The sequence below is a fragment of the Ceratotherium simum genome, chromosome 22 (genome assembly GCF_057802395.1).
Source record: "Ceratotherium simum simum isolate JZ-2026a chromosome 22, ASM5780239v1, whole genome shotgun sequence".
In the NCBI taxonomy this organism is placed as follows: Eukaryota; Metazoa; Chordata; class Mammalia; order Perissodactyla; family Rhinocerotidae; genus Ceratotherium; species Ceratotherium simum.
Window position 1 is genome coordinate 50898796 of NC_141921.1, and position 24070 is coordinate 50922865.

Sequence of the window (24070 nt, forward strand, 5' to 3'; positions counted from 1 at the left end):
ATACAGGGAGAAGATATTCAATAAAGAATTCTTATCCGGAATCCAGCCCACAAATCAACAAGAAAAAGGCAGAGAAAGTGGCAAAAGCAGCAAAGAGACAGACTTCTCCCAAAGGAAGGTGCTGATGGCCAGTAGCTTTCTTATTATTAAGGAAACGTGAATTAAAACCACAGCGTGATGGACTCACCTGGAGCCTCCAGAGCGCCTGGAGCACAGCTGATCGGAGGCGTCAGCAAACACGCGGGGCCACGGAAGTCACGCGAGTGTGTCCTGGGGGTGGAGCGAGTGCACAGCCCTCAGGAAGATTGTTGGGCAGAACCTAAAGGTGGGCGCACACACCCTGACCCAACGGCTCCAAAACTGCGTACATAGGTTTGCCAAAAGAAATGTTCTGGAATATCCAAGGCATCACTGTTTATAATACAGTTGTCCCCCCTTATCCGTGGGGGATCCGTTCCAAGATCCCCAGTGGATGCCTGAAACCGTGGATAGTACTGAACCCCAAATATACTGTTTTTTCTACGTATACATACCTGTGATAAAGTTTAATTTATAGGTTAGGCACAGTAAGAGATTAACAACAATAACTAATAACAAAGTTCGCTTTGGGGCCATTATTAAGTAAAATAAGGGTGACTTGAGCACAGCACTGCAATACTTGACAATTGATCTGATAACCGAGATGGCCACTAAGTGACTAATGAGCTGGTGGTGTCTACGGTGTGGATCCACTGGACAAAGGGGTGATTCATGTCCAGGGTGGGATGGAGCAGGACGGCGTGAGATTTCATCATGCTACTCGGAACAGTGCACAATTTAAAACTCATGAATTGTTTATTTCTGGAATTTTCCATTTAATATTTTCAGATCGCAGTTGACCTCGGGTAACTGAAACCGTGGAAAACGAAACCACGGATGAGGAGGGATGGTTGTAGCTGCAGACTGGAAAACGACCCACATCTCCATCCACAGGATGCAGAGGTGCGCACTTTCACACAGGGACCACCCTCGGCGCTGAAGCTGGCCAACACAGCCCCTCAGGCGTCCGGCTCCAAAGCATGACGAGGAGGGAAGGAGCAGACTGTAAGGTAATAGAAAACACACAGGTTGGTCTCTGCCCCAGGGTGCTGGCACAGAGCTCCTAAAACCCATGTAAATTCCTAAGTGAGAGGAGCACTCAGAGCATCTTTTGTGCTAATGAGGCGACTCTGGGTGGGCTCCTGGATGGTGCTGGTCACCAGAAAGACAGTCCATGAGTAGAAGCTTGGAAGTTTCAGCCCTGCCCCCCTTTCTCTTGAGAAGGGAGAAAAGCTGAAGATGGAGTTAATGATCCATCAAGCCTACGTGATGAAGCCGCCATCAAACTCCAACAGTGTGCCGTTCAGAGAGCTTCTGGGCGGTGAGCACGTGGAGGCACTGGGAGAGCAGCGCCCAGAGTGGGAGTGGAAGCTCCGTGCCTTTCCACATGCCTCGCCCTGCTCGTCCTTCCATCTGGACGTTCATCTGATCCTTATTGTGTCGTTAAGTAAATGTCTCCCTGAATTCTGTGAGCCGTTCTAGCAAATTAGCGAATCCAAAGTAGGAGAAGGTCATGGGGATCTCTGATTTGTAGCCAAGCCGGACGGAAGTTGTGGTCACCCAGGGACCTGCTACTTGCGATTGGCATCTGAAGTGGGGCAGACAGTGTCAGAACTGAGTTGAATTGTAGGACGCCCAGTTGGTGTCAGAGAAGTGCTTGGTAGGGGGAAACCCCACACATTTGGTGACTGGAAGTGCAGTGTTCTGTGTGAGTAGCAAAGGAGACCCATGGGAGAAACACACAGGAGGGAAAGCTGGTTTTTCCTTATACACAGAGGCAGAAAGGTCTGTAGGGTGCAATTCCACTTGCATAAAGTTCACCCCAGCCCAGGCGGCCGGAGCGGCAGAGGACGCCAGGAGGACACCAGCAAGCCGTGTCCTTCCCTGGGGTCTGGTGGTACTCCCTCGCCGTGCGTCCATTTGTGCCCTCCCTGCACAGGTTACACTGAACAGAGCTTACTGGGAATTGAAATGCCAAGCCTTGCTGTCCTCCTCCACTGTCACCCTCACAGCCTCGGCCTTTGCTGTCCCCTGCCAAGTCCTGTCCCTCTGACCCTCAGGCCTTTTAGTCCAAGGCCCCTCCTCGGAGAGGTCTCCAGCCCCTCCAGGCTGCCCCTTCTCTCCACTCTCCTTCCTTCTTATGATGTGATGCTGTCGGAAACAGTCTTATTTACCTGTTTGTTTAGACGTTTGCTCTCTGACTCTCTGCTCCCTCCTCGTTTCCTCCAACAAGGAGGCCCAAGGTGTGTGTGCCACAGTGACCTGCCCAGGGATGGGCACCAGCAGCCCCAACGTCAGGATGGCCTGGAGCATGACTAAGAGCAGGGGCTTTGGGACCCAACTCTGCCACTTACTAGCTGTGTGGCCATGCACACGGCACTCACCCTCTCTGTGCCTCACCAACCTCAGCTGTGAAAGAGGGGTCCTCCATGCGCCCCTCTCAGGATGGACACATTTTTAGAAAAGTGCTCAGGGGAAACTGGTGTGGGAGGAGCCTGCGAGGGGCCATTGTTCTCGAGGCCGAGTCACCCCTGCCTGTCTCCTCTGGGGGAGGCGTTCACCTCTAGTGGCAGCACCAGACCCCCTTTCCTGGAGGGACAGACTCTGCATTGCCACCCCCACCTTGGGCCCCGTCCACAGGAGCCTAGGTGGGAGAGATACTGGTGGGGAGAGACCCACTTTCCTCCCCTCACCCCTCCCAACCCTCTCCAGAGGCCCAGGCCCAGACCGATTCAGGGAGCCCTCCACCGAGAGCCCTCAGTGCCCCCGCTGGTCCCCCAAGCCCCAGCAGCAGGCTCAGCAGTGCTGCCAGGGGAGGGGCCAGTGAGCCCCTTGAGGTCAGATCAGGGAGGTGCAAGCCCTGCCCCGAAACGGCCTCTAGGAACATTCTGGAACTGTCAGTTTCACAGCTTGTCACTCGTAACTCCCTGTATTCCCCACAGGCCACAGGGTAAAGCCCTAAGACTTGGAAGGGGCTGGTCTGGTCTTGGGCAGCTGCCAGTAGGTGAGGCGGTGGGAGCGGCGGGGGTGAGGTTTCACAGCAGGTGGGCAGGACCCCTTTAAGAGGAAAAGGCAGCCTGAGGTCAAGAGATGGAGTGCTGAGTGGCCTTCAACTTGGGAAAGGGAGGCTGTGTGGTCCTGATTGCTGGTCAGCATTCTCTGGCTGGCGTCTGACCTGACCAGGAAGGCGTCCCTCACGTAGCTGGAGGCCCCTCAAATGCCATCTATTTGTGGCCTGGACCCTGACTGCTGGCAGGAGCCATGTGACCACAGGGACGAGGTATTTTTGGCAGTGGGGGTGGGGCCTGCGTGGGAGCCCAGCACCATGCCCCTCTGGGACAGGCAGCTCGGACGCCTAGCTCCGCTGCCCCGGCTGGCTGCGGGGTCCCAGGTACGACACGGTCAGCCCCTCGTTCCCGCCCTAAGGGCTCCCAAAGGCGGACAGCTCCCATAGGGACCTCCCCGAGGGCCAGAGAGAAGGGCAAAGTTCAGTGGGTCAGGAAGCCACGGCGCCCTGTTCTCCAGGCGTCTCATCTTAGGACTGGCCTGGCCAGAGGGACCTCCTACTTCCCTGGGTCCAGCAGTAGCTGACCAAAGGCCGAAGGGCAACCCCCATAGGGTCAGCTATGGCCACCTTGGTTCACTGAGATGGGACAGGAGGGGGCTTTGCCAGCTGGGCAGGCCAGGATCAGGGGCACAGACCCTGAGGATGGCCCTAGGGGTCCGCCGGGAGTCAGGAAGCTCGTTTCTGTTCTGTGACCTCCTGCCTAGGCAGGGGCAGAGCCAAGCTCTTCCTGATGACCCCAGAGTGGGCTCCAGTCTGCACCAGCGTGACCTTGGTGAGCTCAGAGGAAGCCCAACAGCCTGTCCCGGCCAAGGCCGCTGGAAGGTCATCACCAAAGGCTGGTCACCTGCTGGACACTGTGGCCCCTCTCCCCATGGCCAGCTGCCACTGGGGGCATGCTGCGACAGGCCAGGGCTGACCATTGCCCAGGTGAACTGACTCCCAGTGGGTGGTCCTTGAAATGGGCTTTCTGTATAAAGTTGGCCTCGGTACAAACAACTCTGGAGGAAAGTTGGAGGAGGTGAGGCTGACTCAGTGAGACAGAAATGCTCCACGATGTGAAGGAAGCTGCTTCTGGGGCCTAAATTCAACCACGAGGAGTCCCCTTTTGTAGTGTACTTCACTAATCTAAAACCTTATCTAGTAGTAGGAATGTAACAACATGTTGTTGTAAAGTTACCATTTGGGGTCGGCGGGAGGCAGGGACGGCGGGAGTTGCCTTTTCTCACTTGGAGAAGAATCAGGTCTGGAAGCAGCACAGCTTCCCTCCGGATTCCTGGCTTGCTTTCTTTCAGGACAGAGATGAAGAGCCAGCCCCGGGGCCAGGGAGGCCGGGGTGCCCCAGGGGGCGGGTGGCAGTGTGTGCTGGCCAGTGCCCGGGGCCTGGGTCCGTGAAGACAACCCGCTCTGCTGCTCAAGTGCCTCTGCTGACCCGAAATGGAAAACTTCCAGTACAGCGTCCAGCTGAGTGACCAGGATTGGGCTGAGTTCTCGGCCACTGCCGAAGAGTGTGGCCTCCTGCAGGCCGGCCTGGCCTCTGGGGACGAGCTCTTGTCGAGTGACATTGACCAAGGGGACAGCAGTGGCAGCAGTCCCCCTGGGCCCCCGCCCCTTCTCCAGGGGCAGCCGGCTTCCAGGGAGAGGGGCTGGCCTAGCCTTGAGGAGGAGGACAAAGCGGCCACTCGGCAGCTGGTCAGCAGGTCTTGGCGTGAGCCCGTCTTGGCGCTGGGGGCCGGTCAGCAGACAGCCAGCACGTCTCCAAAGTCAGACGCTCGGCTGTCCCTCAGCTCTGATGCCGCCCCTCCTGGCCAGAGCTCAGCCCTCCCAGGGCCACTGTCGTCCAGAGAGGAGATGCAGAGGCTTCTGCAAGGGCCAGCGCCCCGGGGCCCTGCCCCTGGTCCCCCTGGTGAGCCTCCTCAGAGCCCGGAGTCTCCTGGCCCCAGCGCTGCCCCTCAGAGGCCTCCTGGCAGCCCTGGAGCCCTGCCACGCAGCTCCAGCCGAAAGAAGAGGCGCCCTGCAGGTGCCAAGGGGGGCGGGCGCTCGGGTGCCCCCGGCTGTGCCCCCACCCAGCTGGGCTGCCCACTGCTCATGGAGGCCAGGCCCGATGAGGGACTTGGCCCAGCTGGGTCCAGGGGGAAGGGTCTCTTAGCTGGGACAGCAGAGCAGACAGCAGGGGCCAGGCAGGATAAATGGAGGCCAGAGTCTGCAGGAGCCCCTGAGCAGGCGACCAGGCAAGGGTCAGGCTTGGATCTGTCTACACCTGTCTCTACAAATGAGCCAGGGACAGACCTGCTCAGCATGAGCCCCAGAGCTGAGGTACAAACTGTGTCCACATCTGCCCAGGAGGCTCGTCCAGATGTCTCAATAGTTAAGTCAGATGTGGCTCTGTCTACACCTGCCTCCAAGCCTCAAGCTGACCCAACTCTGTCTACACCTGCCTCCAAGCCTCAAGCTGACGCAACTCTGTGTACATCTGCCTCCAAGCCTCAACCCAACACGCTTCTGTGTACACCAGCATCCAAACCTCAACTCGACATGCCTCTGTCTATACCTGCCTCCAAGCCTAGACTGGATGTGGACCTGCCTACACCAGGTCCAGTGGTCAAGCCGGAAGTGGATTCATCTACACCTGTCTCAAAGGCTATACCATGCACAGCTCTGCCTCACCTTATGTCCAAGGCCCAGTCTAATGTGGGTGTGTCTACACCTGCTCCCCTTCCCCAGGCTGAGCCTGACATAGTGGAGGTTGCCCCAGCGTCTGAGCTGGGTTTGAGCCCCACTGTGTCTCCAGCAGGGCAGCGAGAGAAGCCCAGAGGGGAGCCTTCAGCAGGTGCCCCTGGACACCACTCAGGGGAGCCTCCCGTAGGCGCCATCCAAACCCCCAAGAAGAAGAAAGTGCGATTCTCCATGGCTGTGCCCAGTCCCTCCAAGGAGCCAGGGTCAGGAGAGGCCTTGGGCCCACCCTCACCAGCCACGGCCCGGCCCTCAGCCCCGAGGGCAGCAGCTGGGGGCCGCGGGGGGCCTGGAGCCTGGGACGCCATGGCGGTTGGGCCCCGGCCCCTCCAGCCTCGAATCCTGAAGCACCTGCCTCCCCCCGTCCCCTCTGCCTTGGAGCGGCCCGAGCCCAGGAGCTGCTTTGCAGTGACCCTCCCAGAAGCCTATGAGTTCTTTTTCTGTGACACGATTGAGGAGGAGGACGAAGATAGTGAGGAGGCAGCAGAGGCTGGCCACACCCCAGCTGAAGTCCAGTGGCCAGACGTGTGCGAGTTCTTCTTCCAGGACTCGCAAGCCCAGAGGTCAGGGCACCAGGGGGGCCGCTCCCTGGCCCCACTCCCTCAAGCCAAGCCTGTGCCAGCCCCTCCTGGAGACCCCATGCCCATCTCCATCCCCGAGGCCTATGAACACTTCCTTGGGGAGGACAGGGGAGTGGGCATGCTGGGACCGGCTGCCCTTCTCCAGCTGCAGGCCACGGAGAACCCCAGGTCGGTCCCCCGTGGAGTGGGCCCTGGCACCCCACCAGAGGCCTGCCCAGCCACAGCAGAGCAGCTCAGCCTGGCGGTCAGGCAAGCAGGTATGTGTGGCATGCCCCATGGCCTGTCCAGGTCCTGGGAACACACTGTCCAGGGAGTTCAGCCAGGAGGGACAGGCCAGGACCCTGTGTCATGAGCCCGTGGGGGGGCCTTGGGGATGCTTTGAGAAGGAAGGACCAGCTTCCAGCCATCCCAGGACACAGTCCAGGTGGGGCAGCCCAGGCCAAGCATCGTGGCCACTCAGGGGTTTTGCTCTGCACTGACCATCACCTGTCTTTAGGCCTGATGGCAGCAGCGCCCTGCCCCCAGCCCCTAGCAGGACAGGTGTCGGACAGCTCCTGCTCAGGCCTTGCTCCCTGCCGAGTCAGGCAATCAATAGACTTCATCTTACGTTCCTTTTGGAAGATATTTTACAAACCAGGAAACAGTGCCCCAGAGGCAACTTGCCGAAGTCAGCCTGACTCAACTATGCCACACACCACCCTGTGTCTTGGGACAGAGGTATCATGGGGAAGATGTGACTCAGACAGCCTGTCCTGGGGCAGACGTGTCCAGGGCAGGTGTGTCCAGGGCAGCCGTGTCCCAGGACAGCTGTGTCCCGGGCAGGTGTCCTGGGGCAGGCACGTCCAGGTGGAGCAGCTGGAGCTCAGGGTGTGCTTCTCTTTCTTAGGGAAGCCCCGGGGTCCCCTCACCTCGTTCACCTTCAGCCAGAACGACATGTGCCTAGTGTTTGTGGCCTTTGCCACCTGGGCTGTGAGAACATCGGATCTGCACACCCCAGATGCCTGGAAAACAGGTTTGGGGCCCTGGGGAGGAGGGGCGGTGGTGTCCAGTCTCTCCAGCTGGGCCAGCAGGGATGAGGGAGCGTGGGGAGGCTTTCTCTCCGACCCTGCTCCTCCCACTGCTGCCCCTATTCCCTGCCAGCCTCCTCCCGCCCTCCGAGGGCTGGGCTGTTCGGGTAGAAGGTGGTGACCAGGCCGGAGTGGAACTGGCACTTAGGGGCCTGTGCTTCTCCCACAGCCTTGCTGGCCAACATTGGCACCATCTCTGCCATCCGATACTTCCGCCGGCAGGTGGGGCGGGGACGCCGCAGCCCCAGCCGCAGCCGCAGCCCCAGCCCCTAGGACCCAGGCGTGGCCCAGGAAGACGCAGGACCAGGAAACTGCCACAGGTGCTCAGGACAGGCACTGCCCTCAGGCCTTGCCCTTGACCTCTGTGTTCTACGGCGTCTTGGAAGGAGCCAGTGTCCTTGGTCCTGGCTCCCTTGGACTCTACCCAAGGCTCCAGCCAGTGGCCGAGGCTGTACTCCACACGTGGGAGGGGGAGGTTCTGGCAGGCTGGGTGGGAAGGGGCCGAGCAGGGAGTTGGTTAGTATGGTGGCCAGGTTAGCAAATCAGAAGGTAGGGTGTCCAGTGACGCGTGACTTTCAGATGTAGTATCTGAGCCGTACTTACACTAAGATAGTATTTGTGGTTTATCTGAAACCAAATTTAACAGGGCACCCTGTATTTTACTTGCTTACCTAGTTAGGGGGTGAGGGCAGGATAGGGCACTGGAAATTAGGGGGTCAAAGCAGGAGCAAGACCCCTGCTGGAGACCTAGGCAGAGGCAAGGGTGACGAGGCTGGGTGGCCTCGAGGCTGGGGGGTCCCAGGGACTCCCTGCCCTGTTTACAAGTGGGCTGGACTGGTGAGGGCTTCCTAGGCCTCTCTGCCACCTGAGCCCCAAGGGCCTGTGGCCAAGGCCTCCTTGGCTCCTGCCTGAGACAGTGAGCAGGTGCCTACAGGGACCTGTAGGAAGGAGCCCCAGAGGCCCCTGCAGGGTGGGGGTCTGTAGGGCAGAGCCTGGACAAGGTGCAGAAGCAGAAGGCAGTGGTGTCAGGTGGAGGGACTGGACCTGGGATTGTCCCGGGGCTGAGAGGAGCCAGAGATGTGGTAGGTAGGTGGGCGGGGGGCCAGCGGTGGCAGAGCAATGGGGGCGCTGGGTGGGTGAGCACGGGGTCCCCAGGACGACGGGAGACTCCAGGCTGCTGAGTGGAGAACGTGTGGACAGAGCACCAATAAATCGCCTTTTCTTTCTTGTTTAGTCTCTTGTCAGCTCCTCCCGACCAGCCCCATCCCACTCGCACAGGCCCGGAAACCCTCCTGCCTCTGCTTGTGATGTCTCAGACCTCACTGACCTCTGACCTTCATGCCCTCTGACCTCACATCCTCTGACCCTCGCTAACCTGACTTTCTCAGCCCTCTGACCTCCCACTCCTAGGTGAAGCCCCTATCACGTGCCATCCCTTATTCCTTCCCTGGGGAGCAGACTGAGGTTTGGCTCCTTCAGGCATCCCGGCCTGATCTGTGATCCTGTCGCTCGGGCCAGGGCATCCTCAGGATGAGATCCTTCTCCTGGCCCCTCCAGAGCCCAGGGAAACTCAGTGTTCTGGAGACCTCTACCCTCTGGGGCCAGAGCCTGACTCGGCACTGGATGGGGGGCTGGTCAGCCTGTGGCCCCACAAAGAAAGACTGGGCCCTGCTGCAGACCCCCTCCAGGTTGACACTGGCAGATGGTCCTGAGAAGCAGCCTGCCCCAGGGCCATCAGATCCACTGGATGAGCCCCTCCTCAGCCTCGGGCGCCCCTCGGGGCCATCGCTGGTGGGAGGGAGAAGGAGCCTTGTCCCAGATGTTGTCATAGCTCCTGGGGGGATGGCCGTCTGGTGGGGAGGGCAGAGACGCATGTGTCTTCAGGAAGCAACACCAGGAGGTAGGTCCCCCCAGAAAGAGACAGGAGCCCTCACTCACCTGGGGGAGGCAGCAGGGGGCCAGGCAAAAGTTCCCTCGCCCAGGAGGCCTGGGGACCCAACCACAAGTCTGAGAGCCGAGCCTTGGGGGAGCCCGTGAACCTGCCAAATCCCACCCCACCTTCCCTCCTGCCTCCCACTGCCCCCTCCTGCCCACTGCTCCCTGTCCTTGGTCTCCACCCACCCCATCCTCCAGTTTCCATCTCTCCCTCAGGGTCCTGGGAGGCCCCACACTGTTTCCCCTCCCCGAAGAACCCCCTGGCCAGGGTAGGGGCTGCTACTCACAAGCTCAGGGGGGTCTGGGGGCTGGGACCCCCGGCCCTTGATGGAGCCTCGGTGCCGCTGAGAGGCTTGGGACTGCAGGGGCCCCTTCTGGGAGAGTCCAGAGCTGGGCTCCGGGACAGGCACAGACACGGGGACTGAGGAGAATGGGCCCGAGGGCTCCGGGACAGGCGAGCTCTGCATCACACTGAGGAACTGCGGGGATAGTGCTGGTGACCCTGGGCCCCGTGCCGGGCCTCTGTGGAGCCGAGGGACCCCTGCCCCAAAAACCCCCTCAGCCTCTCTCATGGCCTGAGCAGGCCTCAGGCTTCAGGCACACGCTAAACCTCAGGCTGTGGCACCTCCAGCCCCTTCCGTCACCCAGCAGGGACTGACCTCATCCAGGTCCCGGACGTCTGTGATCTTGTGGTGGGAGGTGGCAGGTGGTGTGTAGGGATCAACGTAGAGTGGGGAGTGTGGTGACTCCAGAGAGGGGTCTGGGGCCTCAGGGCTGCCCTCCAGGCCCCCCCTGCTCAGCTGCAGGCAAAGGAGAGGAAGTGTTTTCCTGGAGCTGGAAGTGGCCCCAGCCCTCCCTTCTCCATGCAAGAAGGACCATGTGGGCCTGAGACAGGGGCCAAGGAGGTGGAGAGCAGGAGGGAGAGCCAGGCCCAGAGCCCGGGTCTGTGTGCTGGGCTCACCTTGGTCAGGTCCAGGTGCAGCGGGGTAGCTGGGCGGGGCCTCTCACCTCGAACCTTGCTCCTGGGTGACCGGTTGCTGCCACCTCGTCTCAGCTCTGCCCTCTGTCCGCTGCTGCCGGTGCAGCCAGGATTGGTCTGGTCCTATGGGGACCAAGGACCTTGCAGAGAATTCCCTGGGGCCCTTGCCCGCACAACCCTCTGAGGCTGCATGGAGCTCCCTCCAGTCTGCCTCCCCTCCCCTGAGGAACTAGGATCCTGCTTGGGATGGAGTGCCCCAGGGTCCCTAACACAAACTCGCCTCATGGCTCCTGTCCCTTTCCTCTGCCCATCCCCCCAGACACTCACTGGTGCAGGCTGGGCAGGGCAGCCTGTGGTGGATGGCGCTGAGTACTCAGGGAGGGAGTGGCTGGTGTGGCTGGAGGGGGGTGCGGGGCACCCTGAGTCCCAGCTGGTCCGTCCATCTGAAGAGAGAGAGCCTCGGCCGCCACCCACGACCTGGGCAGCCGTGGAGTGGGGGTGAGTGGGAGGGCAGGACCCCTCTGCCCACCTACCTGTGCCCAGACCCACCCCTCTGCCCTCCAGTTTGTATTACCACTGTCTGGGGCCTGAGCTGTGGGAGTGGCATCTCCCCTGCTGACCCCTCACCTGCGTGGGCATGCGCAACCCCAGGAAGCCCTCAGGGCCAGGCAGTGGGGGGGCCCCCTCCCGGCGGGAGACGGTCTGCAGGCAGAGCAACCAGTGGCTGTAGTCCTCGTAGCTGGCACACAGCACACGGATGGTGTTGATGAGGCGGCCTGCGCACAGACACCATGAGGGGCCTGGCGGACAGGGGTCCCCAGCGAGGACCCACTGAAGAGTTGGGCACCCTCCAGGCTCACGCCTTCCCTCCCAGCCCCACCTCAGCCCACCTTCGATCAGGAAAGAGCGGATCTGTTTCTCTTTCTCCTCCAGGTTGATGTGGACAGCGCTGAGCGGGAGTTCCCCCTGTGAGGAGTGGGAAGCAGTGAGGATGGGGCCTCAGTCTGGGGGGCAGCCAGGCACCAGGAAGACGCCTGCCCGGAGGGACAGGCCCCTCTCAGGGGCACCCGGGGCCAGCACAGGAGAGCCTCCCAGGAGTGGCTGTGCCCCCTGCCCCCGCCCCCGGGGGTGGTTTGGCTGGTGGCTAAGGACCCTCTGGGATGATACGGGGCACCCAGGTGGGGCCCCTCCTTGTCCACATCAGAGCTGAGACCCGATTGACCAGGGCAGCAGGCCCGGTGGGTGTGGCCGGCACACCTCTGTCCCAACAGGCCCCGAAATACAGGTTCCTCCTGGGTGGCTGCCCCCTCCCACCCCCACACATAGGGCGCCTCCCTGGGGTGGGTCCACAGTGGGGAGGACTCACCTTAAAGGAAAGCCCATCTGCTTCCTCAGAGAAAATGACCAGGGAAGTCGGGTACAGGACAAGCAGCCGGTCCCATTGCTCCTGTGGGGGGGTCAAAGGCAGAGTGGGGCCAGCCGGCCTGGCCCCCACCTGCTGCCCGCACCCGTCCCCCATCTCCTCACCCCCCTCCTCTATCTCCTCCCCCATCTCCTCACCCCTCCCCCATCTCACCCCTCCCCCATCTCCTCACTTTCCTCCTCTATTTCCTCCCTCATCTCCTCACCCCTCCCCATCTCCTCACTCCCCTCCTCTATCTCCTCCCTCATCTCCTCACCCCTCCCCATTTCCTCACCCCCTCCTCTATCTCCTCCCCATCTCCTCACCCCTCCCCATCTCACCCCTCCCCATCTCCTCACTTTCCTCCTCTATCTCCTCCCTCATCTCCTCACCCCTCCCCATCTCACCCCTCCCCATCTCCTCACTCCCCTCCTCTATCTCCTCCCTCATCTCCTCACCCCTCCCCATTTCCTCACCTCCCTCCTCTATCTCCTCCCCCATCTCCTCACTCCCCTCCTCTATCTCCTCCTCTATCTACTCACCCCTCCTCCATCTCCTCACCCCTCTTCCATCCCCCACCCCGTGCCCCCACCTCCTCTTACTCCTGTGTCCCCCCACCCACCTGTGAGGGCAGATGCTGCAGCTTGACCCTCGATGCGCAGATGGCCCTGCCGGCCACTTGGCGCCCAGATGCCGTCCGCAGCTGGGTCAGCCTGTGCTGCAGAGTCCAGGGAAGCTCGTCCTCGGGGGGGCCCTGATAAAGGGAGGTCAGGGCAGGCTGGGGAGGGTGGGGATGTGAAGGGGGTGCGGGGTCCTGGCACTGACCTGTGGGGGCGCCGAGTGGCAGCGCCGCAGCCCTCCCACAAGCGCCATCTGCTTCTCGAGGTGGTAGAGCCAGCGGCCCAGCTCGGCCTGGCTGGGGCAGAGCACCAGGAGTGGGGCGGGCAGCGGGCCTGTGGATGGGCGGTGGCAGAGTGGGCTGGGCTAGCAGCCCACAGCCAAGGCTCCTCCCAAGGGCTCCTCCCCATCCCCAACCCAGGTCACACACAGCTCTGGAGATCCCCAACCCGCTGCCCTCAGCCCAGTCCAGTAAAGGCACGAGTGCCCGTCGGAGGAAAAGCCAAGACCCCTCAATGTGCTCGGGGTCCCGCTAGTATCCTGGGGCCCGGCCAGAGGCCAAGGTCACTGAGCAGCACTAGCTCCCTCACCCTCCTGGGGTCCCAGTCCACTCATGCCCCCCACACACCTGTGATCTGGAAGGCATGCTCTCTGGACCCCTCTAGCGGGCAGACACTCAACTCCATCAGTGGTAACAGCCCCTGCCAGAGCACAGAGGGGAGGGTAGGGCTGGGGGACCCCCAGCAGGACGTGGCCACTCTCCTCTCCTCCAGCCTCCTCCCTCTGCCCAAGTCCCCTCACCTGGAAAGTGAGTCCTTTGGAACCATGGGCCTGGAAATAGAGGTGTGACGGGAACAGCTCCAGGTAGCAGTCGCTGGTGTCCTGGAGGAGAGCGGGGCGGCGTCTGAGGGGCTGGAGGCAGGCCCCAGGCTAGTCCCCAGCACATTCCGCCCAGCTTGGCCCCCACCTGGCTGTGCTGAAACCGCAGCTGGACCTTGGCGTAGTGCACGACCTTGCCCAGGGTCCGCACGGGCACCCTCCGCCGCCCCTTCTTGAACACGCTCAGGAACGGCTGCTCCAGGTTTTCTCGCTGGCTCTCCAGGCTCTGAATGTCCTGTGGGGAGCAGGACTCAGAGGAGGGGCCAGACCGGGGCCAGCAGCCCCAGCCTACGGACACACCCCCCCAGTCACATGAGACACAGGTTAAGAACACACACACCATCACACATACGTACAGAATCTACACATACACACACCCTCTCTGCCGGTCAGTTACGTGGTCTGGTGGTGGACACGGTGAGGTTTGGACTCAGTGGAGATTCAACCCATATTTTTGCCATTTCTAAATTGTGTACCCTTGTTTTGGTTACTCAACCTCCCAAGACTTGTGGGTCAGAGGGGTTTTCAGGCGTCTGCGTGAGACAATGCTCAAAACCCTCTGGTGCATGTGTCTGCTGGTCCTATAAAACGCAGGGTGTAAATACTCCTGCCGTGGTCCATTTCAAGCTACTGATGTGACATCAGTATATGTGGAGCTGGAAGAGATGCATCGGGCTGGCTCTCGAGAGCCAGTGCTAGCCACCCCAGCCCCATGTGTGCCCCTTGACCTCGCTCGTGGTAAAGGCCAGGGTCCTGGAGGTGGTCCTGCGTGATCTGCGCCCCTTCCTTCCTCCCCTCACGCCAGGCACACGCCTATCTGTGTCTTTGCTTTCGCAGTTCCCTCTGCCTGGAACACTCAGCTGAAATCCCTTCTCACCCTTTGGGGCTTGGCTCAGACGTCACCTCCTCCGTGAGGTCCTGTCTGGGCACCTTCTAACCTTCTGACCTTCCCTGAGCCCTCTGCACACATTTCCTCCTTTACTTTCCTCCTTAGCGATAGCCACATCTGGCTTATTATATCTTCTACTTGTCTTGTCATCTGACTCTGCCACGGGGATGGGAACACCACGAGAACAGTGCCTTTGTCTGTTTCGCCCACCGCTGTATCCCCAGAGCCTAGGACAGGCCTGGGATATCTGCTGAAGGGAGGGAGGATCAGTGCTCACAAACACCTGGCCAGCCCTGGCACAGAGAACCCTTTATACAGAGGGGCTTGGTCATCAGATTGGACTCGGAGAGAGACAGGTGCTGACCTGGGGCTGAGGACCTGAGGGCCAGGGTCTCAGGGCTGAGTTGGGGAGGGGGCCACCCTCCCTGTGGGAGCTGGCAGGGGCTGCCTCTCAGGCTGCTGTGCCCTGGCCAAGCTGAGCCGCCCCTTGGGCAAGCCCAGGAATGTGAACAGACAGACACACAGCGTCCCGGCCTCCCTGCCTCTGGGTGGGGCCTCCAGTACCCACACCCAGAGCACCACAGGGCAGGGCCCAATGAAAACTGGCTCCTCCCCTGACCCCTCCCTCTCAAAGTTCAACATGCCTGGTCCCCTCTCCAGCCACCATGTCCTGGCAAGAGAAGACCACCAGGACCACCATGCCTCATGGAACTCCACCAGGGTCACATGATGTGTCCTGGGCCTGGACAGAGGGACTTGAGGTCTGGGATGCAGCCACATGAAGGACCTCATCCCGGCCAGGCCAGGCCCTCGACGGAAGTGCCCTGTCCACGTCTCTGAGGCAGCATGGTTTCTGAAGACAGCGTTTGCTCACAGGGAGCCCTGGGACCTCAGAGGCCAGGAGAAGGGACAGGCCCGCCAGCCCTTCCCAGCCTGACAGCAACACATTGAGAAGGTGGGCTCTGAAGCCCACACTAGCTGCTAGGCCTCGAGGGGATGGTGTGAGGACCGAGGAGTGCAGGGCTGGAGCTCCTGGCACAGAGTCACAGCCGTCCCTCCTTCCCCGTCCTCTCCCTGATGCTCCTGGGGTAAGAAGCTGCGGGATCATTTTGCTCACATCCTGGTGCCTCCGCACATAGCAGAGCCTCACCTCAACCCAGTGCAGCCATGTTGGGGAAAGGGCTGGTTGTCTCTCCCCCTCAGCTAACCCTTAGCCCCACAGGAGCGGAGGCAGGGTGGGTGGGGTGGTATTCAGCTCAGAGGTGGCCTAGCATGGGCTCGGAGCCACGTCCTTGCCACGTGGCCTTGGCAAGGGGAGACGGGGGTGCTGTGAGATGAGGCATGATGGATGTGGAGAAGACACCCCCTGGCAGAAACTGAGGCCTGGAGTAGGTGAGAGGCTGGCTCACTGTTCACGTGAAGCCCCTCACCCTCAGAGTGACAACGGGGGGTGAAGGTTCACAGCTACACTGCCAGCACGACACGGGTGCCCACACAGCAACACTGAAGTACGTGAGCTTGGTCCAACTTGAACATGCCTGTTCCTGGGGGGTGGGCAGACACCAGGGCTGGGGCCCCACAGAGATGGCTCTGAATGCATGGCCTGGCCATGGCGCCCCCTCTGGTGCAGCAGAGACTCCTGGAGGCCCCGCCCGCGGCCCGCCCCTGCCCAGTGCTCGCTCACCCCACTGACTCAGTGTCGGGTCTCAGTTTCACTCTCTGCTCAGACTTTCGGCCAGATGAGCTCCCCAGGGTGGGGCAGTGTCTACTTCCTCACCTTGTTCTGGGTTTGACTCCCCCTGGGCTGCTGGGGGAAGACCCTGAGCCAAGGCAAGATAGGACACGCACACGCAGTCACATACCGATGACCCCCACCGCACCCCCTCGAGGCCTCGCTCCAGCTGGGACACGCCCACCCGCCCGCTCACCGTCCCAGGGATGTAGTAGAAGATCTTGTCGGCAGTGGTGTCCCCGTCGGGACCCGCCTCGGTGCCAAACAGACCAGCCAGCTTCCTCGCACCATCCTCTCTGGGGACAAGGGAGGGGGGCTCACAGCCTGGCCCCCAAGGCAGGTTGAGGGCGACCCTGTGACCCAGAGGCCGAGGCCGTGCTCCTGCCCCCCTCACCTATTTCTCTTCAGCGAGGGCTTTCTGGAGAGGGAGGCCCGGAGCCTCCGAGGCGGCTGAGGGACGCAGTGGCTGTTTCCCATGGGTGGCGGTGACTGCTGCCCCAAGCACAGCAGGTCGACGTCTGGGTCCCTCTGTCCTGAGCCTCCTGCCCCCACCTCCTGGGGCGGGGCTCTGGGAAATCTCGCCCTGTATCCAAGAGCTGGGGAAGGGTGGAGCCTTTCTGGGAGGAACCTGGCCCCTACCTGAGCCGAGCCGTTCAGTGCTCTCCCAAGTCTTTCACACGTGCAGTCCAGCCTGCCTCTCAGCCCAGTCAAGAGCCCCCAACTCAGCTGCCAGTCTGTACGGGAAGGGCCTTGAACACCTAGCCTGGGAGTGCGTGGCCTGCCTGCACTCGGCCTGGGGGGTGCCTGGGGCTGGAGCTCCCTGAGTCCAGGGACCCCCTTCCAGGCCTCACCGGCGTGAGCACACATCCTGTTTCCACCTAAATGCCGTCTCTGAGTCAGCAGTGACTGTAAGGGGGTGTGTCCTTGCTCTCAGCCTCAGAAGCAGGAGTTTGCAACATCAGGGAAGGGGCCAGAACCCTCTCCCAGCCTCCTTTCCCGCCCCGGCCCAATCCTCACCCTGAGCCAACGTCAGGGTCCCCGAGGCTTACCCAGAATCAGGAAGGAGACCACAACCCTCCCAGGTACACCCAGGCTGTCACGGTGAAATGGGAAGAATGCCATGCATGCCACCCTCCCCAGAGCCTGAGGTGAGCCAGGGGACACAGGAGCCTCTCAGGACCAGGCTCATGCTCACGGTGGGCGCTCATCCAGAACATCACCAGCCCTGCCCCACCTGGACATCACAGTGCTGCCTCAAAGCCCCCAGATGCCAATGCAGCGCCTCAACCCAGCTGCAGACCCACCCCGGGGCCGTCCCGATCAACAAAGACAGCACCCTGAAAGGTGGAGATGGACACAGCCTCAGACCCAAAGAGCCCAAAACACATGTTTATTGTTCAAGTCAGCTCATATTGCTCTGTGTAGTCTGGGGCACATGTGTGCCCAGCTCAGTGCAGAATCCAGAAAAGACACCACCCTCACGGGAAGAAAGCCCAATTTGTGCCCTCCCCGGGAGCGGGCCTGGCTGGGCAAGAAAAGGGCGGTATGCAAAGTGCAGGCTGGGGGGTCTGCCTCCGCTCAGAAAGCCCCCCCACTAACCCTGGCTGCTCTGCATCTGCTCGTTGGTCCCTACAGGCCTGCAGAGTCGGAGTTGGCCCAAATGTCCACCCGCATCGCTCCCTGTGCCCCCATTGGGGTGGGAGGACACCCTGGAGGGCAGCTTGGTCCCAGAGGCACAGGACACTTTGAGTAAACATATAAACTGGCAGCTGCAGCACTGCTCGTCAGTCAATAAATAATGAATAAATAAATGAGTAAATAAATAAACTGCACACACAGAAACTAACTCTGAGGAATGAACACAAACGGTGGCCTTGACGCAGAGACGCGACAGACGGCGCAGGACGCCCCCGGGGGGACTGCCCCGGGGGGCTTAAGGCATGTGGAAGGCCTTGGGCTGGCCTCTGTGCAGACCGCACCACGGGTCAGAGGCTGGTGGACGACACGGACAGCGTGGGCGAGGAGGGTGGCGGGAAGTTGAGCAGCTCAAGCACCGCCACGCCCACGCTGCTGCGCCGCGTGAACATGCAGGACGCTGCCACCCACTTGTTGGTCCTCGGGTTGTACTTCTCAATGGAGTTGAGACTGGAGCTGCCGTCGTTGCCCCCCACGGCGTACAGCCAGCCGTCCATGGCCACCAGGTCGTGCGTGCTCCTGGGGGCAGGGGGGCGGTGGGCTTGAGTGGCAGGGCGGGGCCCCCAGGCCATGGGAGGAATCTCTGGAGTTGGGTTGGGGCATGGAGCTGAGGGAGCCCAGGAGTAGTGGGCAGGGGGCAGGGGATGGAGGGGTGGACACACCCCACAGTGGTGAGGCTGTGGGGCACATATGTCAGTGTGTGGAGGGGAACACCACGAGGGGGACACGACTGGCCAGTGGGGTGGGGCTGGTGCACCTTCGGATGTTCATGGGCGCCACACTCTCCCAGGCACCGGCCTTGGGGCTGTATCTCTCCACCGAGTTGAGGCAGCTGGTGCCATCATTGCCACCGGCCACGTAGAGGGCCCCCTCCAGCACTGCCACACCCGCAGAACTGCGCCGGCTCAGCATGGAGGCCACGGGCGTCCATGCGTTCACCTGCAGTCGACGGGATGGGATGGGGGCAGCCCCATCACAACCTCTCTCCACCTCCATGGTGCAGACCCCTACTCCAGGGCAGAGTGCTTGTGGGATGGGGGTGGGATGTAAAAGGCTGACCCTCAGGGGACGTGGGTGGCCAAAGTGATGACCTCAAACAGCTCTGGGGAATAACCGTGACAGGGGCGTATTTCCCACCTGGGGTTCATACTTCTCCACGGTGGCCAGGTGTGAGGAGCTGTCGTAACCACCCACGGCGTACAGGTTCCCATCTGCAGAGAGTCAACAAACCCATGGTGCACCTGTTGGCACAGGGTCTCAGGTGGCAGGAAGGGTGGGCACTACATGAAGCAGGCCCCGTCACCCACCGAGCATGGCCACGCGCACGTATCGTCTCCGGGTACTCATGGCGGCAACAGACGTCCATGCTCCCATCAGGGGGTCGTAGCGCTCGGCACTGTGGGCATCAGGACCGCCGCTGACCTTGAGCAGTGGCAGAAAGGCTGTCCTGGCCCCTGGACCTGTCCTCCCCATGGCAGGACTAGAATCCTGTGCTGGGTAGTCATGGAGACTGACCTGAGTCTCCCTGGAACAGGAAGCAGGGCCTGCTGGGTAGGCACTGTCCACCTGGGCCCAGCCCTGGACTGGTGGGAAGGACCCCAGAGAGGAAAACGGGGCAGCTGGGCTGGCACATATGAGGAGGCCTGGGGACCCTGGTGACTCCAGTCAGGGGGAATCCCCCTTTGCTCCCCTCAAGCGTGACCTCTGCAGTCCTGATGCAGCCGTACCTACTGCGGAGCCAACCCCAAAAGGCCACCCAACCCTGACCCCAGCCACTACCTGTTGAGGCAAGAGGCCCCATCGTAGCCACCAGCTGCATACAGGAGCCCGTGCAGGGCAGCCACGCCCAGGCAGCTGCGCCTCGTGCCCATGGACACCTCTGGCTGCCAAGTGTTGGTGACAGGGTCGTACGACTCTACGGTGGCCAGGTCTGAAGTCCCGTCGTAACTAGGAGAGGGGTCCGCTGCCGGTCAGGAGTGGCCTGGAGAGCATATGCCGAGCCCCTGCCCTGAGAGTGTCCTCCACACTTACCCGCCCACAGCGTACAGCCGGTTCCCGACGGCTGCGACGCCCACTCGGGCCCGGCGTGTGGACATGGAGGCCACCACGTGCCAGCGGTCACTGCGTGTGTCATATGCTTCACAGTCCCCGTGGATGGCGAATAGGCTCCCACCACCTAGAAAAGAGAAGGTGAAGGGCAGGAGAAGAGACCCAGGGAGGCAACGGGCTGGGGGCTCTGGCACAGCTCGAGGTCGAAGGTGTGGGGACTCCAAGGGCGGTTGGGGACAGGGACTAGGGAGTAGGTCACACTACACAGGGTCCTCCGTGGAGGAACAGAGGAGCAGGAGTGGGGTGGGTGCAGGACGTGACCAGCACAGGGTGGAGGAGCTTGTGCTAGGCTCACGGAGAGAAGACGCAGCGCAGAGACGTGGGGGCTGGACAGGAGAGGACGGGAGAAGTGGGCATACCCACAGCGAAGAGCACGGGGCCAGCACCCTCACAGCGCCGGGGCCGTGTGCGGCTAGTGCCCAGCACGCCCCTCTGCTCGGGCAGCAGGTGGAACTTGAGCGCCTCGATGAGCAGGTCCTTGCAGTCAGGGTGGTGCCTCACCAGGCTCTCGGCGTCCACGTGGCCCAGCAGGAAGTCCCGGCTCAGCAGGGGCAGGCGCACACACTTCATCAGCTGGGGTAGGGGTGCCACAGTCAGGTGGCAGGTGGGACGTGTGGCCACACTTGGCCCCGGCACCGAGACCACCCTCAGACACCCTGGACCCTTCTTTAGGCACATGCCTGTATCACCCAGTAGAGTCTCTGGACAGAGGAGCCCAGACACACCTAGGCTCTCGGCCACTGCATCCCCCCCTGGACACCATGGGACCACCCAGGGCCTGGCCTCACCCGAGGGACATGCTGCCGCCGAGCGTCCACGTCATGCTTGACCCAGCTCAGGACGGCACGGTAGACGTCCTCTTCTGAAGGCACATTCAGGTTGTCGCTAGAGACCAGTTCCAGCACCTGCGGGTGGGGACCCTGAGACCTGAGATTTGGGGAGGACCTTGGGGGCCCATGGAGCCCTAAAGGTGCCTGGGAGGGAGAGTCCAACGAGGGGCCCACTGTTCCTATGAGGAGGGACCAAGCAGGGTTAGGAGCCACAGATCTGGTTCCTGGGGATTTAGTCCAGAGCAGTCCTGGGCACGTGGAACGAGAAACTGAGGATTGTAGGCAGAGGTGTACTCAGAACAGAATGGGGTCAGGAATCAAGGGTGAAGGCTTGGGTGGAGTCAAAAAATGGGGCAAGGGCGGAGGAGCCCAGAGGATGGATGGTAGGGCTGGAACATGGGTCAGAGACTGGGAATAAGAACCGAGGAGCAAAGGGACAAGTCTTAAGGGCCCAGGGGAAGGGGGCCGGGGGTCAAGGGCTGGGTCAGGGTCCAGGCTATATTCTAGCTGGCATTACCTGCTTCAGCGGCAGCAGCATGAATTCCTCAGTCTTGGCCACATCCACGAAGTGCTGCAGAACGTACCTGTGTGCCGCCTTGAGCAGGTCACTGCATGAGTGCGTGTCGGCGAAGCCTCGGATGCCCAGACAGTTGGAAGGATCAAGCTGACTCAGCAGGAACTTGCAGCAGGCGTCACGGACGCCATTCAGCTGCAAGAGGCTAGCGGCTGGGAGCAGAGTCTGTGGGTTGATATGGGAAAGAGAGCCGGGGGAGCAGGGACAGAGAAATGAGATGTGAGGAACTCAGGGGATGGAGAGAAACACAGGGGGCTGCTGGGGACGCAGGGAGAGCTGAGGCTTGAGGCCCAGCGGGGAGCGGACTGAGGGATGAGGCGGCTCACCTGCACGTTGCCTTCGCCCACCACGATCTCAGCTGTGTACGCAAACTGCACCAACTGGTCCAACGCCTGAGGATCGATGTCATGCAGTGTCACGTGTGTCTGGCGACTCTCACTCATCTCATCTGTGGGGACAGTGGGTCAGGCCGGTGCCCGCCCTGGGAGATCACAGAGCGCCCCCAGTACCAGACGGGAGGGGGTGGTACTTGCTTGTGAACATGGCATGGAAGTAGGGGCTGCAGGAGGCCAGCACCACCTTGTGTGCCCGGATCTCCTTGGCGGCCACGTGCAAGACGATGTCACACAGAAGGCCTCGCTGCCGCATGCGGCTCATGGCCACGAAGGCATCGTGGTAGTGCCGCTTGGAATTGTGGGACACAGTGTGGCCCTCGCGGCTCAGCAGCTGCATTGCACCCTCCATGGGGGCCGTGGGCCGGGCCTGCCGTGGCCGTGCACGCTCTGCCTCAGGGCTGCAGATGGGCAGAGCCAAGTCAGGGTGCACTGTGCAGGGAGCTGCTCACCCACCCCAGACCTCGGGCAGAGTCAGGGCACCCGGGAGGCCACCCCTCCCCTAGCGGCCCAGACCTGGCTTCCATCAAGGACCAGCACTCCAGCACCACCTCCCCTGCCGCCTGGGCCCCACCCTACTCTGCTTCCTTTGCTCCAGGGAGCCTCCCTGGGGTCAACAAGACTCCTGCAACAAACACCTGTTCCCCGCAAGAGGCGGGAAGACGCACCTGATGCCCACTGCTGAACCTGTACAGCTTCGTCTGCCACAACTCCTTTATGGCTCCACACTCCTCTCTGCCCAGGCGCCCCCACAAGAATCAGGCTTTCTCTGCCCTCCTCGGAACCAGGCTCTCCTCTGTCCATCCCTGGCCACCCTTCCCGTGCCCCCGCCGGAGTCCCACGTCCTCATCATAGGCTGGGCACACAGGAAGTGCACGAAGTGAAACTGGTCAATGCTGTCCTGCGGCTCTGAAGCAGACCCCTACGCCCACCAGCACGGCTGACCTCACTTAATTCTCCGGAGCGGCGCCACCCCCCACACCCCCACTCTACAGACAAGTCACCGGAGCCTTGACCGGCGCGGCCGGGATTCAAGGGCGGCGAGAGGGGACACAGCCTCCGGGAGCAGCCACCCCCAGACGCCCTGCCCCGTGTCCGCTGTGTGAGGGTAAGCGGAAAGTGTTGGACCTTCCACCGGTGGGCCGAGCCTGCGGGGCGCCGAGGCCACCCATTCCGGGCAGCCTGCCAGGGTCGGCGCGCGCCCTCCCTCCCTCCCTTCTCCCCGGACCCACTCGGCCCCTGGCCCGGCTCAGGGTCCCCAGCCCTCCGGCCCACTCACGCCGGCGGCTGCGGCGGCGGTGGCGGCGGCGGCGCCTCGGTCCCGGGCCCCGGGCTGCCGTGCTCCGGGCTCTGCGTCCTGCCGGCCGGGCGCTCGCTGCGCGGCTGCATGGGCTCGGCCGCCGGACCCGCCGCCGGTCCGCGGACGACGCACAGACGACCGGACGCACGGACAGTTGGAAGGCTGCTCGGCGGTGGCGGCCCGCTCCGCGTCCCGCGCTTCCGCCGCCTGTCCGCAGCCGCTGTTTCTAGGCGCCGCCCGCCCCGCCTCCCGCACTCCCCCGCAGCGTCAGGGACGCAACGTAGGACACGAATCCTCCCGAAGTCCCTGCGCCCCGTCCTTCTCCTCCTCCAGGAAGCCCCCAGGTCCCGCCTGCGGACTATCTCTAAGAAGTCTCCAGAACCTTCCGACCCCCGCCAACTCATTCAAGAAGGCCCCCTTTGACACCCCAAAGCCCCCTGGGCCTCGCAGCTCAAGGAGGCCGAGCGGCCCCACGTGCTGCCCCTGGGACCTGAGCCAGCCCGAGGGCCGCGTCCTGCCCGCCTCACTGTGACCCCCAGGCAGGCCACTTTGCCCCTCTGACCTTTGCTGGGTTTGCTCCACTAACTCTACAGGTATAACACCTACACGTACCAGGCCTTGAGCCGGGCGCTGGCTGCGATGGGGTGCGGGGGGCGCCTGGCTGGGGGGGACCTGCCCAGAGCCTCACTGGCGTCCTGGGGACTGTGGGATCTCCTGTCGTGGGGTCAGGCCCGTGGACCCCTGCTCTTAGGCAAGTGGGGCAAGGGAAGGAGGGTATAGGCTGGTTTCCCCACCTCCTTCCTTCCCCGAGGCAACCTTCCAGCCTCTGAGCCTTTGCACTTGCTGGCTGATCCCACAACAGGGCAGAGGAAAAGTGTTGTGGACCTAGGCAGATGTGTTCACAGGCGAATTTGCAGGAGAGGACTCGCTGGACTGAGTACCAGGCACAGCACTTTCAGGTAGATTTGGCCAAACTGGCTTCAGTAACAGCATCCGGTTCTGTGAGCTGTCTGCCCCTCCTCCCCCCATGCCCAGGACAGGTGCTATGGGACTGTCCGGTGACGTGCAAACGGCTCTTGTCGTTCTGGCCCTCCTTTGATTGGGCGAGGCCGGCCCCGCCACCAGGGCGTCATTCATCTTTGGGAACTGCCCGTGTGGCATCGCTGCTTCTGTCTCCCTTGGTGTCTCCTCCTAGAGTCTTGGCTCTTTATTG

General features: G+C 62.0%; 3 protein-coding genes across 7 annotated transcripts; 1 reads left to right on the forward strand and 2 right to left on the reverse strand.

Annotated features, from left to right (window-relative positions):
- Window positions 1-813: 813 nt before the first annotated feature.
- PLEKHN1 (pleckstrin homology domain containing N1) lies at window positions 814-17224 on the reverse strand. Of its 3 annotated transcripts, none has more exons than XM_087447065.1 (16): window positions 16352-17224; window positions 16154-16253; window positions 13425-13571; window positions 13259-13339; window positions 13086-13158; window positions 12665-12792; window positions 12462-12593; window positions 11804-11884; window positions 11328-11403; window positions 11065-11213; window positions 10765-10914; window positions 10420-10560; window positions 10118-10258; window positions 9746-9937; window positions 9462-9510; window positions 814-1081 (listed from the first exon to the last, which is right to left on the reverse strand). In XM_087447065.1, exons 1-16 carry the CDS (start codon window positions 16822-16824, stop codon window positions 1038-1040), a joined length of 2157 nt encoding a protein of 718 aa, XP_087303191.1. In that variant the 5' UTR covers window positions 16825-17224; the 3' UTR covers window positions 814-1037. The 3 variants fall into 3 exon arrangements, with proteins under 3 accessions (XP_087303191.1, XP_087303192.1, XP_014639204.2); XM_014783718.2 differs by lacking the exon at window positions 814-1081 and adding an exon at window positions 2818-9373; XM_087447066.1 differs by lacking the exon at window positions 9462-9510.
- PERM1 (PPARGC1 and ESRR induced regulator, muscle 1) lies at window positions 4390-8000 on the forward strand. Its single transcript, XM_014783769.2, has 3 exons — window positions 4390-6713; window positions 7343-7468; window positions 7693-8000. The coding sequence occupies exons 1-3, from the start codon at window positions 4580-4582 to the stop codon at window positions 7794-7796; spliced, it is 2364 nt and encodes a 787-aa protein (XP_014639255.1). The 5' UTR covers window positions 4390-4579; the 3' UTR covers window positions 7797-8000.
- A 106-nt stretch (window positions 17225-17330) lies between the features above and the next one.
- KLHL17 (kelch like family member 17) lies at window positions 17331-23005 on the reverse strand. 3 transcript variants are annotated; one of them, XM_087447067.1, is made up of 12 exons: window positions 22837-23005; window positions 21699-21958; window positions 21492-21613; window positions 21109-21330; window positions 20550-20666; window positions 20121-20334; window positions 19684-19828; window positions 19432-19599; window positions 18960-19048; window positions 18790-18863; window positions 18410-18591; window positions 17331-18171 (listed from the first exon to the last, which is right to left on the reverse strand). In XM_087447067.1, the coding sequence occupies exons 1-12, from the start codon at window positions 22944-22946 to the stop codon at window positions 17943-17945; spliced, it is 1932 nt and encodes a 643-aa protein (XP_087303193.1). In that variant the 5' UTR covers window positions 22947-23005; the 3' UTR covers window positions 17331-17942. The 3 variants fall into 3 exon arrangements, with proteins under 3 accessions (XP_087303193.1, XP_087303194.1, XP_087303195.1); XM_087447068.1 differs by lacking the exon at window positions 22837-23005 and adding an exon at window positions 22226-22731; XM_087447069.1 differs by lacking the exon at window positions 18410-18591 and having other exon boundaries at window positions 17943-18171.
- Between the last annotated feature and the right edge of the window lie 1065 nt (window positions 23006-24070).

Excerpts from the sequence above, each read along its gene's own strand:
- PERM1 (XM_014783769.2), top strand. The coding sequence starts at position 4,580 with ATGGAAAACTTCCAGTACAGCGTCCAGCTGAGTGACCAGGATTGGGCT. Across the intron at positions 6,714-7,342 it reads CCTGGCGGTCAGGCAAGCAG|GGAAGCCCCGGGGTCCCCTC; the intron begins GTATGTGTGGCA and ends TCTCTTTCTTAG. Across the intron at positions 7,469-7,692 it reads CCCAGATGCCTGGAAAACAG|CCTTGCTGGCCAACATTGGC; the intron begins GTTTGGGGCCCT and ends CTTCTCCCACAG.
- PLEKHN1 (XM_014783718.2), bottom strand. The coding sequence starts at position 16,824 with ATGTGTGCTCACGCCGGTGAGGCCTGGAAGGGGGTCCCTGGACTCAGG. Across the intron at positions 12,793-13,085 it reads GCATGCCTTCCAGATCACAG|GCCCGCTGCCCGCCCCACTC; the intron begins GTGTGTGGGGGG and ends GCCCATCCACAG. Across the intron at positions 10,259-10,419 it reads TGCACCTGGACCTGACCAAG|CTGAGCAGGGGGGGCCTGGA; the intron begins GTGAGCCCAGCA and ends CTTTGCCTGCAG.
- KLHL17 (XM_087447067.1), bottom strand. The coding sequence starts at position 22,946 with ATGCAGCCGCGCAGCGAGCGCCCGGCCGGCAGGACGCAGAGCCCGGAG. Across the intron at positions 21,331-21,491 it reads TGGGCGAAGGCAACGTGCAG|ACTCTGCTCCCAGCCGCTAG; the intron begins GTGAGCCGCCTC and ends ATCAACCCACAG. Across the intron at positions 18,864-18,959 it reads CGTGCGCGTGGCCATGCTCG|ATGGGAACCTGTACGCCGTG; the intron begins GTGGGTGACGGG and ends GACTCTCTGCAG.